Raw genomic sequence first — 15234 nt, forward strand, 5'->3', positions numbered from 1 at the left:
CACTATTGCTGCATAAATGTTGCAAAGAACACTGTTTATTTCAATTGCAAATTTATGATTTTTTTTTAATTCATGTCTTTTTTTGTTTCTGTATAGTGGATTTGGTTTACTAAATTCACCAGGCATAAATAAGTTAAATTTTTTTTAAAAAAATACTGGCTGTTTTAATGAATTCTCAGACTTGCAGTTCAGCAATTGCACCTCAGAGCACCGCTGTTTGCCAATAAGAAGAAAAATACAGAACTGGAGATCCACTGGTATTTTTATCACTCACACACACTGCAGAGCTACAAGAAGAGACACAGACATTTTCTGGATTATTCTACACACAGAAGATAGAATCAGTATTTTAAAGGTTTATAATGTTTTAATGTTTTGTGGGTTCTTTCAACTGGATTGCAAAGAAAACTTAATATGTTGAAAATGGCTGAAATGAAACCTCATACACAGACATACAAAGGAATCAGATGGCAAGTAATATTTCCCTTCTTATTTTCTTGGCTGTGTCATTCAGTCTCTGGTCAGATTCATTATTCCATTATAGAAGAAATTAAAAAAGACTCTGTTATAGCAAATATTGCAAAAGACATTGGATTAGATATTAAACAGCTCTCATCTAGAAAACTGAGAATTGCATCACGTGTTTCAGAGAAATATTTGTATGTAAATCTAGATAATGGAAATCTCTATGTTAAGGACAGGATAGACAGAGAGACACTGTGTGGGACAGCAGCTACCTGCTTCCTAACCTTTGATGCAGTGGTTGAAAATCCTTTGAATGTGTTTAGTGTCAGAATAGAAATTCAGGATATTAATGATAATTCTCCTGTGTTTTTTAGCAATCCAATTATTTTAGAGATTATAGAATCTACTTCACCAGGAACACAGTTAGCATTACATAATGCAGAAGATTCAGATATTGGTAGTAACTCAGTACAAACATACATGCTTAGTGAAAATGAGCATTTTACACTGAGTGAAAATGTAAACCCAGATGGAAGCAAATTTCCAGAACTTGTCCTAGAAAAACCTTTAGATCGAGAGACACAAAGCATTCATGACATTCTTTTAACAGCCAGGGATGGGGGAAATCCTGTGCGATCTAGTACTACTTTATTAAAGATCATTGTTACTGATGCAAATGATAATTTTCCTATATTTTCTCAAAAAGTATATAAAGTCAGTATAAATGAAAATATTCCAGTCAATTCTACTATACTTCATGTAAGTGCAAGTGACAGAGATGAAGGCTCCAATGCACAAATAACATATTCTTTTGCAAAAACATCAGGAGATATACATCATACAGGAGTGTTTAGTATCACTGAAATTGGGGAAATAAAAACTATGTCTTGCTTAGATTTTGAGGTTACACAACATTATGAGCTCTCTATAAAAGCAAAGGATGGAGGAGGCTTTGTTGCCCATTCAAAGGTATTAATAGAAGTAATTGATGTAAATGATAATGCTCCTGAGATATCCATCACATCATTATCTAGTCCTATTCCTGAGGATTCTGCACCTGGCACAGTGATAGCTCTAATTGAATTTCATGATCAAGATTCAGGAGAGAATGCAGATATTGACTGTCAAATTATTCAGAAAGTACCCTTTGAGTTAATATCATCATCCACTAGATACTACAGAATTGTGACAACAAGTACTATGGACAGAGAGAAAGTACCTAGTTATAACATTACAATTATAGCTACTGATAGAGGATCTCCACCACTCTCAAGTAAACAAACTATCAGACTGGAGATATCCGATGATAATGACAATCCACCGATATTTGGGAAATCTACTTATGTTGCTTATGTACCAGAGAACAATTTACCGGGAGCCTCAATATACAGTATACAAGCTTCAGATCCTGATACCAGAGACAATGCTAAAATTATTTATTCCATTTCCAGCAGTAATACAGAAGATCTCCCAGTGTCCTCTTATCTGTCCATCAATATAGAGACTGGAGTTCTCTATGCTCAGAGATCATTTGATTATGAGCAGCACAAGGAGTTTCTAATACAAGTAACTGCTAGAGACAATGGATCCCCATCTCTGAGCAGCAATGTTACATTAATTATCCGTATAGTGGATCAGAATGATAATTCACCAAATATTTTATACCCATCACCAGAAAGTAGTGGATCCACTGTGTTTGAGATGGTCCCTTTTGCCTCTCAACAAGGATCATTAATAACTAAGGTGGTTGCAGTGGACGCAGACTCTGGACATAATGCCTGGCTCTCTTATCACTTCATACATTTGTCAGAACCATCTCACTTTATCATTAGTGAGCACACGGGTGAAATCAGGACATCACGTGTCTTTCAAGAGAAGGATATATTGAATCACAAGGTTGTGGTGATGGTGAAGGACAATGGAAACCCCTCTCTATCAGCTACAGTAACCTTAAGTCTTGTTGTTGCAGACAGTTTTCAACAGGTGACCCCAAAACTCAATCAAATCAATAATGAAGATCCGCAATCACATTTGCAAGTATACTTAGTAATTGCCCTAGCATTGATTTCCCTGTTATTTATTGTAACTGTTATGTTGGTTATTATATCAAAATGCAAAGAGTCAAAACATTTACCAACCTTTGGATCTCTAAGTAAAACCTTGTATCCTCAAGTTGACCCCAGGATGCTCTCCATGTACAGCGATGGGACATTACCTCTTCCTTACTCTTACAATGTGTGTGTAGCTTTAGACCCATCTGCAAGTGACTTTACTTTCATACAGCCAGATCAAAATGTACCTGTGGACAATCTTATTGATGCTGGTTATTCTGGGCAAGTAAATGAATTGTTAGAAGATTGCAAGCCTACAGACAGCCTTATGCAGGTAAGTTAATGAAAATTAGTAATTTAATTTACTTATCTTGGGTTGTGACCTAATTACTAATTACTAACATGGTTTGTTGCAGCTTTGCTATTAAAATCATCTCTTTGACTGTGTATATACTATAACTACCTATTCATTTGGAGTGTGAATATGTGGCTGTACATTAAAAACATTGTTAGTGATAATAAATTGAATTGAGCTTTTCTTGCTCTTAGAAGCATTCTAACAGTAACAGGATTGACTTGACTTATATTTATTGGCAAAACAAGATCTATAACATTATATTGCTTGCACACATCAAACTTTTGAAGGGTTTACTATAATCTTAATTATGTTACCTGTGGGTTTGGGGTTTTGGGAGCTTGTGAACTTGGTCAACCGACATTTAAATAGAGATCTCTGTTCACTGGTATTACTATGTACCTCTAAAGAAACTGCCCTAATGCTAGTGCAATGTGCTATGGTAATTGTCTGTCCAGCTAAAACTTTACAGATGTCATTCATTTTGTGAGCATACATCCACTTGAAATACTGTGCTGATGTCTATTGGAGTATTTAATCACCATTACTTCATTAACCATATTAATTTGACATTATTGACTTTTGGCGCTTGACATCTGAATATTCATTGAGAGACAGATGTAGTGAGATCCAGATCTGTTTTATTTTTGCAAAGAGATTGCGCATTTGTAGAGTATTTCTCATGCGATTGGGGGGTAAGAACTTTTCCCTCATTGTTATTTAACTTCTCACCATGTCAGACTGTGCTCAACATGATACAGATGGTTTCACTGGACTCTGAGTTTTGGGGGCAGCAAGAAACAGTGAATATTATTATGGTCATAGTGATTTTCAAACTGACTTAATTTATTTTCTACAGATAGCCCAGTATATTTAATTATTTTGAAACATATTATGTTGGGACACAGATGATAACTGCTTGGAGTCTTGTCACTATATAAATATATTTATAGTATATAATTTATTCATAGGAAATTTTATTGAATATCTGCTTATATTTGATATTGTATTATTAATAGCACAGCCATAGTAGATATATTGCTGAGTTTTTAATCAATGTGCTTTCTATCTAGTTAGCACAGAGTCTTATGTTCCAATTATCGCCAGCTCCAACAATGCACCGCTGGATATTAATGACTCAAATTATGTATATTAAGTAATTGAATATTATTTGTAGTAAAAACAGAGTAGAAATCCATATAGCAATTTAGTTACAAGAGCATGCCAATTGTGAAACATAATTCATTGTATATATAAATTGATGTTTTAAAATCCAACTTGAAAAAATATTTCTGCATATAAAAAAAAATACTGTAATTTATACAATATAGAGATTGAAAGATTACTATTATAAAAATGAAAGAAGAGGATAATAAATTAAAAATGTAGACAGTTTAATTAAATTTTTATTAGAGGACTGATCAAAGCAATTCAAAAAATAATTTTAAAAAAACCCAAATATCTGACAGGAGCAAAAATGGTCAGGTCAGTTATAAAACATAAAATTAAATACATTATAAACTCATGATCTTCATGGACAGGAAAACATGTGTATTATTATTTAAAAAATAAGTATAAAGTCAATATCAACAGCAAAGCTATTAACGCATCCAAAAGAGCACCATTCTGGACAGTTTTACCTGTAAATGTACACTTCTTTTGTCCAAAGTAGCCCATTCTATTCCTATAATTTTTAGTCCCTTATTGGTTTGGTTAGGTACCTCAGAAAAATGTTTAGAAGCACTGCCTGTTAAAATACCTTTTTCGATTTTTAAAAGATACCTCCTAATTTTAGTTTTTGAAGCTGTAGAGGTCTTACCTGCATATGGGAGTCCACAGTAACAGATAACAAACCTTTAATTATACATAATGTTGCTATTCATTTTTTTAAAAAATTGTAATATATGAGAAATAAAATATCACTTTTGCTACCAAATTTACAGACTTTACAACAAGTCCATGGGGGGGACATTTTATATGTTTAAAAGAGATCTTATTAAGTCATCTGTTTTTCAGACTAGTGCTAGGCTGTTTTTTAAATTAGGGGCCTAAGTAAAATTAAATGTTTAGGTAGTAAGTGTTTTAAATTGGATCTTTTTATAGGATGGGCAGTGTGATAATCTGTGTATTTTTTGTGTTTTCCTGGTTCATTGTGTATTATGATAGTATGAAGGTAATAGAAAAGTATTTGCATCTACTTTTTAAAGTGCATCATTGTTTAAATATTGTTCCTATAATGATGCAATTCAAGATCAAAGAAGGTTATTTTATCTCTGTGTTGGATGAGAATTTTAAACTATAATCATTAGAGTTTAAGTTTTCCAAAAAATTACATAGTTGTGTACAATCCCCATTCCAAATAAAGAGCACATGATCAATATATCATCGCCATAGGTTCAGATTTGTGATAAATGGTTTATTACTCCATATATGGTTTAGTACCCAGAAAACCATGTACAAATTAGGAAAATTCACAATGAACCTAAAGGAAACATTTACTAAAGTGCGGTTTAGTAAAACCATAATTTTTTTCACCAATTTTTGGCAGTTATCAAACTGCCAGATTTCTCATAGGCCAAACCATTTAAATACCGCTTAGTTTCAAATCACCACATTAGACATTGCTGATTGTTTTATATGCTAAAAATACAAATGGTTGAATTTATTTACCAAACTACTAAAAAACCCGCCAGCAATCCCACCAGAGAAAAAAGGTGGCAGTGAGAGCCGCATGTTGTTTGAGCTATGTTCCCTGTATGAAAGTGTAAAACATAATTAACTAGTATAAATAAATAAATAACTAAGTATGTACAAAGAACTCTCCCTCCCCTTCTGTAACAGCCCAGCCCACTCAGCATTGAACTTTTCCACTGGGTGGGGCCCAAACAAATGATTGTGCTCTTGCACCTAAAGATAGCAGGTCCATTGCTGAGCAGCACTAAGCCTGGTGGGGGATCCAGGGGGAGGGGGGCAATCGGGGCGATCCCCCCCTCTAGCAGGGGCTTGATGCCGGCAGCTGAACACTATGTGCAGGTCCGTTCGGCAGAGACAGGCAGGGAGAGTGTGCTGCCCAGTTGCTCTGATTGCAGCTGGGCAGCATACTCTCCCTGCCTGTCCCTGCTGAACGGGCCTGCACAGAGTGTACAGCCGCAAGCAAGCTTAACAATCAAAAAGGGGTGAGGACTAAATAGCCCCCCCTAAATCGCTACGGGTACATTACATTTCTAGATCCGCCTCTGACTAGGCCAGTGAGAGTCTGATTGGATGCCCTTCTATTAAGTAGGCAGGCTTAACAGACATTAACTCATTTCACTCAGATGCTCGTTGGGAGTGGTCAATGCTGTGTATGTGGGCTTTTTACTTTCTTTCCATATGGCATCAAGAACAGAAGACAATTTCAAGAAAGCATTTATTACGCCCATTGCACTACAGAAAAAAATATGGGTACTATAATATGAATACTAAAGTGAACATTTTAATTATTTATTTACATTACTAAGGCTGCACATATCTTAAGTTGTATTCATAAGGGGCATCAATCTTTATTATTATTCTTAAGGGGGAAGAGATCTTTCTTATCATTCATAAGAAGACACAGATCTTTCTTATGATTCAAAAGGGTGCATAGATCTTTATCATTATTTATAATGGAGCACAAATCTCTATTTGTATTTATAAGGGACACATTTCTCTATATTATGCTAAAGGGCACAGTTTTATTTTAATTATACTAAGAGGGCATAATTATCTTTTTTCTCCTTAAGGGACAATCCAGTTTTACCAAGTAGTTTAAGCTAAATTGCATGTGATTTAGGGGGTTTAAAACCACCACACATCTCCTCACATCCCCAACGGCATAAAGAGATGACATATTGACTGTGCCCCAACATAAAATCATCATCCCAAGTTATATAATTAATTTTATAATTCATTAAGTTTCAGTGTAAACCGCCCAATATTTACTGCTAAGAGAAATCTACTTAAATTTGCAGTTAACGATTGTATTCCTGAAATGTTGGTCCTTCGGGGGAATTACTTTTATACATATGTAATGTTCAAGGGGAAAACAATGGAATTCTCAAATGATCACTATTCAATAATCGCGAACTGAATGCTTCAATTAGCATTTTGTTTAAGTTTTTGGAAAACCCATGGTTGAATCAGAATGTAAAGTCTGATATGTAGCAACATAAAAGTCTGCTGGCCTACTTTAGATAATATTCGGTATTAATAACAAATGTTCCCAATTTAACTGCTTCATTGATGGCAATGTTAACTTTATCTTATCTTTTTCTTTACTTGTCAAATGATCTGTTGTACAATATTTCCAAGTCATCTTGCACCAGTATGCGGAAAGTTGTACTAAAAGTGAAAGTGGTATTAAATTGGTATTAATATGGTCTGTATCCTGAGAGATAATTTGAGATGTATTTTATAATGTTTATCTTCATAATTCCTAAGGTTTAAATTATCTTTTTTATAAATATATATAACTATCAAGTTGTGTACAAACTTATCATTACTATTACAGGTTCTAAAAGAATCAATGTTGTTGGTGGGAGCAAATGATGAACCATTGCCTAATAGGTTTAGCTAAATGTTATTTAATTGAAGAGAGCAAAGATTATTTGGTTCTCCTCTTTGTTGGATGGTTTTCTTCTCCTGAAGCCCTCTTTCTCTTTCTTCTCATAGGAGAAGCTGTGAATATTATTTAAGTTGTAAGCAGAATTATTTTTTTTTTAAGGAGAATCCCCATCTCAAAAATTCTAAGATTGTCGGGAATGGTTCTTAGATCTTACAGGGCTCCTATTTTTTCTCTTATTGATGATGAACTCACAAGGCGTCCTATTGAAAAAGCTTTCAAGATCACTAATTGGAGCACTTTATGGCTGAATAAATAGGGCAATGAATTGCATCGATCTAGCTTATGAGATCATTTTATAATAGTTTATAAATAAAGAAGGTCAAGTATCTTAACTTGTGTCATGTTATGGAACTTTCACACTTTATGATACATTTATTTTAATGTTGAAAAAAGCTATTTTAATTTTACAACTTTATTTAACAATGTAAAAATTGGCATGGAATAAGGAATAATATGTTGTGATGACACAAGGATATTTTAAGATTGGATTGCAATTTTGTGCTCTTCTACATATGCGTATTTTCAATAATTTTCTTTTCATCTTTTAAAGTCACATCCATGACACAGTACTGTATAATGAGCCTTTGAAATTGATTCAACAAAAACAACAAAAAAGAAAAAATAATTGCTAAATAATTGCTAAATAATTGTGGAGATTTTTAACACATTCCAGTAAAATATCTTACAAAATAAATAAAACAAAATATGTGAAAGTTGTTTTATTTATTTTAGCATCATGAACCTCACTGCTTGGAAAATAGGTTCTAATAAGTAAAACACATTTGGGGTAAATGTATCATACCCCGGTGTTGTCAAGTCCCGCGAGTTCGGTGTCTTCGCAGCTTAAATTTAAAGCAGCGCTGCCTTGTAAAGTGAAGTTTCCCTTTACAGGGCAGCGTCGCTTTAAATTTAAGCTGTAAAGATGCCAAACTCGTGGGAGTTGATAGAATTGGGGTATGATACATTTACCCCTTGGAGTGCTTGGTGTTTTAATAAAGTATTGAGCTATGTGTAATTTTAATGAATTGTATAGATTTTTTAGAAGTTTTAATTTTATGGAAAAGCTGTTGTATATGAATGAGCATCAATCAGGGTAACCCCAGAGGCGTGTTACATGTATGTGTAAATAGTGGATATTATTATACAATATGTTTCCGACTTTATAACTTTTATAATATTTTTGTAAATTTTATAGTACTTTTATAATTACAAAACTTTAGCCAGAGGTTACAAACACTACTCTAAAAATGTGCTGGCTGCTTCACCTTAACATACTGTTCATTTTTTATATGAATTAGAGTTGCATATGTGTGGTAAAGATGACTATGTTTCTTTCTATTGCAAGGTTGTGATTTATTTTTATTCATTTCTTGTTGTATTTGTAAAGTGAATTTGATTTACTAACTATGGCACATATAAAGTATTTAGTTCATTTAAATACTAGCTATTTAAATAAATTCTCAGACTTGCAGTTCAGCAATTGCACCTCTGAGCGCCGCTGTTCACCAATAAGAAGAAGAATACAGAACTAGAGATCCACTGATATTTTCATCACTCACACACACTGCAGATCTGCAAGAAGAGAAGCAGACATTTTCTGGATTCTATGCACAGAAGATAGAATTTAGAATTTATAATGTTTTACTTTACTTTATGAAAAAAGAAGTTTATTTTTTATTTATTGCATCTGGATTGCAAAGAGAATTTTAGATGTTGACAATGGCTGAGATCAAACATCATGCACAGATATACAAAGGAATCAGATGGCAAGTAATATTTTCCTTCTTATTTTCTTGGCTGTGTCATTCAGTCTCTGGTCAGATTCATTATTCCATTGTAGAAGAAATGAGAAAAGACTCTGTTATAGCAAATATTGCAAAAGACCTTGGATTAGATTTTAAACAGCTGTCATCTAGAAAACTGAGAATTGTGTCACGTGAATCAGAGAAATATTTTTATATAAATATTGACAATGGGAATCTATATGTTAAGGACAGGATAGACAGAGAGACACTGTGTGGGATAGAAGCTACCTGCTTCCTAACCTTTGATGTAGTGGTTGAAAATCCTTTGAATGTTTTTAATGTCAAAATAGAAATTCAGGATATAAATGATAATTCTCCTGTGTTCTTTAGCAATCCAGTTATTCTAGAAATTAGTGAGTCTACTTCACCAGGAACACAGTTGGCATTGCATAATGCAGAAGATTCAGATATTGGTAGTAATTCAGTACAGACTTATAAGCTCAGTGACAATGAGCATTTCACACTGAGTGAAAAAACCAACCCAGATGGGAGTAAACTTCCAAAACTAGTGTTAGAAAAACATTTAGATAGAGAAACACAAAACATTCATGAATTAATTTTAACAGCCTGGGATGGGGGAAATCTTATGAGATCTGGTACTACTTTAATAAAGGTCATTGTTACTGATGCCAATGATAATCTCCCTGTATTTATACAATCAGTTTATAAAATAAGTGTAAGTGAAAATGCTCCAGTCAATTCTACTATACTTCATGTAAGTGCAAGTGACAGAGATGAAGGCTCCAATGCACAAATTACATATTCTTTTACAAAATCAGGAAATATCCATCACACAGGAGTGTTTAGCATTAATACAATTGGGGAAATAAAAATAATAACGTCTTTAGATTTTGAGGTTGCACAAAAATATGAGTTGTCTATACAAGCAAGGGATGGAGGTGGCTTTGTGGACCATTCCAAGGTACTAATAGAAATAACAGATGAGAATGACAATGCTCCTGAGCTATCTATCGCTTCATTAACTACTCCTATTCCTGAGGATTCTGCACCGGGCACAGTGATAGCTTTGGTTGAAGTTCATGATCAAGATTCTGGAGATAATGCAGATATTGACTGTCAAATTATTCAGAGAGTACCTTTTGAGTTAATATCATCTTCTGCTAAATACTACAGAATTGTTACTATAAGCTCTATGGACAGAGAGAAAGAATCTTTTCATAATATTACAATTCTAGCTACTGACAGAGGATCTCCCCCACTTTCCAGTTCAGTAACCATCAGACTGGGCATATCAGATGTTAATGACAATTCACCGATATTTGTGAAATCAACTTATGTTGCTTATGTGCCAGAGAATAATTTACCAGGAGGCTCAATATATAGTATACAAGCTTCAGATCCTGATACTGGAGACAATGCTAAAATTATTTATTCCATCTTTAGCACAAATACAGAAGATCTCCCAGTGTCCTCTTATCTGTCCATCAATATAGAGACTGGAGTTCTCTATGCTCAGAGATCATTTGATTATGAACAGCACAAGGAGTTTCTAATACAAGTAAATGCTAGAGACAATGGATCTCCATCTCTGAACACTAATGCTACATTAGTTATCCGTATAGTGGATCAGAATGATAATGCACCAAAAATCTTGTACCCATCAAATGAAAGTGGTGGACCAGCTGTGTTTGAGATGGTCCCTTTAGCCTCAGAACAAGGGTCTTTAATTACTAAGGTGGTTGCAATGGATGCAGACTCTGGACATAATGCCTGGCTCTCTTATCACTTCATACATGTGTCAGAACCATCTCACTTTATCATTAGTCAGCACACGGGTGAAATCAGGACATCACGTGTCTTTCAAGAGAAGGATATATTGAATCACAAGGCTGTGGTGATGGTGAAGGACAATGGAGACCCCTCTCTCTCAGCTACAGTCACCTTAACTCTTGTTGTTGCAGATAGTATACAACAGGTGGTCCCCAAACTCAGCAATCAAATGAATATTGAAGATTCACAATCAAATTTGCAAGTTTACTTAGTAATTGCTCTAGCATTGATTTCCCTATTATTTATTCTAACTGTTCTGTTGGTCATTATATCAAAGTGCAAGGAACCAAAACCTTTACCAACCTTCGGAACTCTAAGTACAAACCTGTATCCTCCAGTTGACCCCAGGATGCTCTCCATGTACAGTGATGGGACTTTACCTCTTCCCTACTCATACAATGTGTGTGTGGCTTTGGATTCATCTGAAAGTGACTTTACCTTTTTAAAACCAAGTCAAAATGTCCCAGTGGACAATCTTATTGATCCTGATGATTCCGGACATGGGAATGAAGCATTAGACGACAGGAAGCTGAGGGACAGTCTTATGCAGGTAAGTTAATGAAAATTATATATTTCCTAAATTCTGTTTGATTACTTTAAATGTCCATTAATTTGAAATGTGAATATGTAGATGTGCATTAAAAACTCTTTTTTGTGAATATAGTTTTAATTAAGATTTTTGTGATCTAAAAAAATATACTTATAGATCTTAACTTGCCTACAACTTTATGACAAGACTAGCTCTATAAGAATATTTAGGCAGTGATAACAGACAGGCAATGTTTTTTTTACCAGTGTGCACATTACTATCAATTACCTTACCATGCATGGGTTGTTAAAAGTGTCTACATAAATGCATAAATCTTTGAATGTGGATACAGAGACAAACTTTCTTTGCACCTCTCTATTTTTCCTTGTTCATAAAAAGCCTATAGTGATATTTATTTCAAAAGGATTTACTCTTAAAAACATTTTTACTGGAGACTCTCTGGGACCAACTGATTCGGAGGTATCATTTTAGGGGATGCCACTGAAGTGTGATCTCCTAATGTTTATATGAGATGAATATCTCAGTCTACTCATTTTTAAATAGTTATAATACAATAAATTTGAAATATAAACTGTTCCATCTATATACACCATCAACTAAAGTACAGACCAAAGCTAGAGTTATTGCAAGGGTGACATTATAAGGAGCGTGATGTAAGGATGTCATGATACAAGAGGTGTCTTAAAAAGAAGCATTGTAGTTAAGGTTTTGTTTCATTTGGTAAGAAATAAAAACAAAATCTAATCAACAGATGTACTATTTGAGAATGTATTTACAAAGAACAAATGGAGTCTCATGTTTGATTAGGGCAGTACATTTCTTAATCTAGCTTATGATTATTTAAAAAAAATATATAAGCATCTTAAGCTGTGTCATGTCATTTTCAAACAATTATTTTTGTATGATTAAAAGTGTGTGTGTTTTTTTAAAAAAAAACTATTTTAATTTTAGACAAGTCCTAAACAAAGTAGAATATTAGGATGTAGTGGGAAATATTATATTGTGAATGTTTTCCTACCATTTGCCGAATTAAATGATAGTAGAATGGAACCAATTTATAGCGAAAATGGCCCAATCCAAAATAGTCAGACTTTCTATTTTTGCATACATTAGATATTATTGACAATAAATAATGTTCTAATTTAAAAAAAGTTATACATTAGTGACTTTTCCAAATTGTACCTTTCTTTTTGTCAAGATGTCAATAAAAGTCAGTGGTAATGGGGAATCTGGAAATATATGACGGAAAACTATTTTACAAATCCATAAAATTATTAAAAGAGTCATGTGCATGCTGTAGATGTAATGGGACTGATTTATTAAGGAAAGTAAGGCAAAAAAGGAGTAAATCTGCTCCTGGACAAAACCATGTTACAATGCAAGGGGTGCAAATTAGTTTATTATTTTGCACATACGTTAAATACTGTCTGATATTTAATGCAGCACACAAATACTTGATAGCGTTATGCTTACACTGAAATTTAAAGTTGATCTAGGACATGCCCTATCCCAGCTATAAATCTGCCATCACATATTAAATTAATCTCCCCCTCCAATGCAACATGGTTTTGCCAAGGTGCAAAGTTACTTCTTTTTATTGCTTTACTATCCTTAATGAATCAGGCCCAATATGTGTATTTCACAAACACGCTATATTGAAGCTCAATTTAATTTGTGAGTTCTGACATAAGTATAAAACACTTGAAAATTGGTGTACATTTATGTACATCTGTACATTATATACATTATGTATCTGTACATGTGGCACAATTGTTTCAACACATGTAGGAAGTTGCTATTAAAAGGATAATTTAAAAATGGATTGTAATTTTGTGCTCTTCTTCCATACTTTTCCTTTTAATTTTTTATACATGTACAGCACAGCATAATGAGCCATTAAAACGATACTTAAAGCACAAAAAAGAAAATTAAATTTTTCTAAATAGCTGTGGACAAGTTCAAGAGTTTCCCATAAAATGCTTTACAAAATAGCTGAAAGGTTTTTCAAACTATTTTTTTAAATAGATATTACATAACTTTAGATAGCAGCAGCATCCTTACAACTTGGAAATGCTGAAAGTGATTGGTATAGTGTAATGAAGTATTTAAGTTACATAAATGCTTTTGTTTTGTTTTGGGGGGGTGGTTATAGAAAAGTTGTTGTACATAAATGTCCAACAAATAAGGCATGCACAGATGAGAGTACATGTGTGTAGAAATACTGGATGTACTATTTAAAATACTGAAGACGAAATTTTAAAGCTTAAGTACCCCTTTTATACCTGGCAGTGTAATGTATAGTTTTTTTTATAGACAGCTTTTATTTAGCAAAATGCAATATAGTATATTCGGTGGTAATCGTTAATATGATTACCACAATTATAACACCAACTTGACCTACACATAAAAAACAAAAGTGTTAAAAACCGATGTCAATATTAATAGACTTATCTTTAAACCGACTCTGCAGATCACCGATGGAGCAGTATGCTGATCGCATGAGATTTCGAATAAACAGCTGTCCGGCACTACAGTTTAATCTGAATTTAAAGCGGCAATGTCGGGCCCCCACAGGTTAAGTGTTTAAACACTTAACCTGACATTGCCACTTTAAATTCTGATTCATATAAGTTGCAATGACTCTAAACTGTAGTGCTGGACAGCTCTTCATCATCATCATCATCACCATTTATTTATATAGCGCCACTTATTCCGCAGCGCTGTATAGAGAACTCATTTACATCAGTCCCTGCCCCATTGGAGCTTACAGTCTAAATTCCCTAACACACACACACACACAGAGAGACTAGGGTCAATTTTTGATAGCAGCCAATTAACCTACCAGTATGTTTTTGGAGTGTGGGAGGAAAGCGGAGCACCCGGAGGAAACCCACGCAAACACAGGGAGAACATAGAAACTCCACACAGATAAGGCCATGGTCAGGAATTGAACTCATGACCCCAGTGCTGTGAGGCAGAAGTGCTACCACTTCGCTACCGTGCTGCCATAGCTCTTCATTCGAAATCACTTGCGGTCAGCATGCTGCTCCATCGGTGATCTGCAGAGTCGGTTTAAAGGTAAGTCTAATAATATTGACATCGGTTTTTAACACTTTCGTTTTTTATTTGTAGGTCAAGTGGGTGTCGGATTTTTCACCATCGAAAAACCGTACCTAACCCAGTATATTAGCTATTTGATGCCTAAGTCCAAAAGCCACTTGGGTGATTATTGCAGTGGAGAAAAATGTGTTACTATGGTGTAATGTGACAAGTGTTAAAACAGTGAGTAGGTCCTGGTGTGTAAGAGGGAGAGATATAGTTCTTTGGACTTGGAGTTTGGAAGTATAAATTCCATGACCACCAGCTTGCATATGGATAATATATACAAATATGCTGAGAGTGCAGATTTTAAATTCTGACCTTTAAATCAAGATTTCTGCACCACAACTGACATCACCTATCATTAAGCAACTGTTTTATGCTTTTGTTACTTTTATTATTACAAAGGTTTAAAAGCATGACTCAAATAATGTATTGATGGGTTTGTAAAGAACACTATGTTTAATTTAATG

The 15234-nt window shown here is 34.0% G+C and overlaps 3 protein-coding genes across 7 annotated transcripts in view; all 3 read left to right on the forward strand.

The window, feature by feature from the left end:
• The window catches only part of LOC142152875 (protocadherin gamma-B7-like), a 420392-nt gene that overhangs the window by 110667 nt on the left and 294491 nt on the right, over window positions 1-15234 (forward strand). Inside the window, exon 1 of one of the 5 annotated variants that reach the window (XM_075209931.1) lies at window positions 2626-2850. The exons of the other annotated variants lie outside the window; for them this stretch is intronic. Coding sequence (XP_075066032.1) covers window positions 2650-2850 — 201 coding nt within the window. The 5' untranslated portion in view covers window positions 2626-2649. Of the gene's footprint in view, window positions 1-2625; window positions 2851-15234 lie in introns of those variants that run through there. 5 annotated transcript variants of the gene reach the window in all.
• On the forward strand, window positions 424-2643 carry LOC142149583 (protocadherin gamma-B2-like; the record flags this gene model as incomplete). Its single annotated transcript, XM_075204907.1, has 1 exon — window positions 424-2643. A coding segment is annotated over exon 1 (2220 nt), but the record flags the coding sequence as incomplete, so codon positions are not given.
• LOC142149584 (protocadherin gamma-B2-like) lies at window positions 9236-15210 on the forward strand. The gene is made up of 2 exons (XM_075204909.1): window positions 9236-11662; window positions 14795-15210. Exons 1-2 carry the CDS (start codon window positions 9236-9238, stop codon window positions 14837-14839), a joined length of 2472 nt encoding a protein of 823 aa, XP_075061010.1. The 3' UTR covers window positions 14840-15210.

The sequence above is a fragment of the Mixophyes fleayi genome, chromosome 4 (assembly GCF_038048845.1).
Source record: "Mixophyes fleayi isolate aMixFle1 chromosome 4, aMixFle1.hap1, whole genome shotgun sequence".
In the NCBI taxonomy this organism is placed as follows: Eukaryota; Metazoa; Chordata; class Amphibia; order Anura; family Limnodynastidae; genus Mixophyes; species Mixophyes fleayi.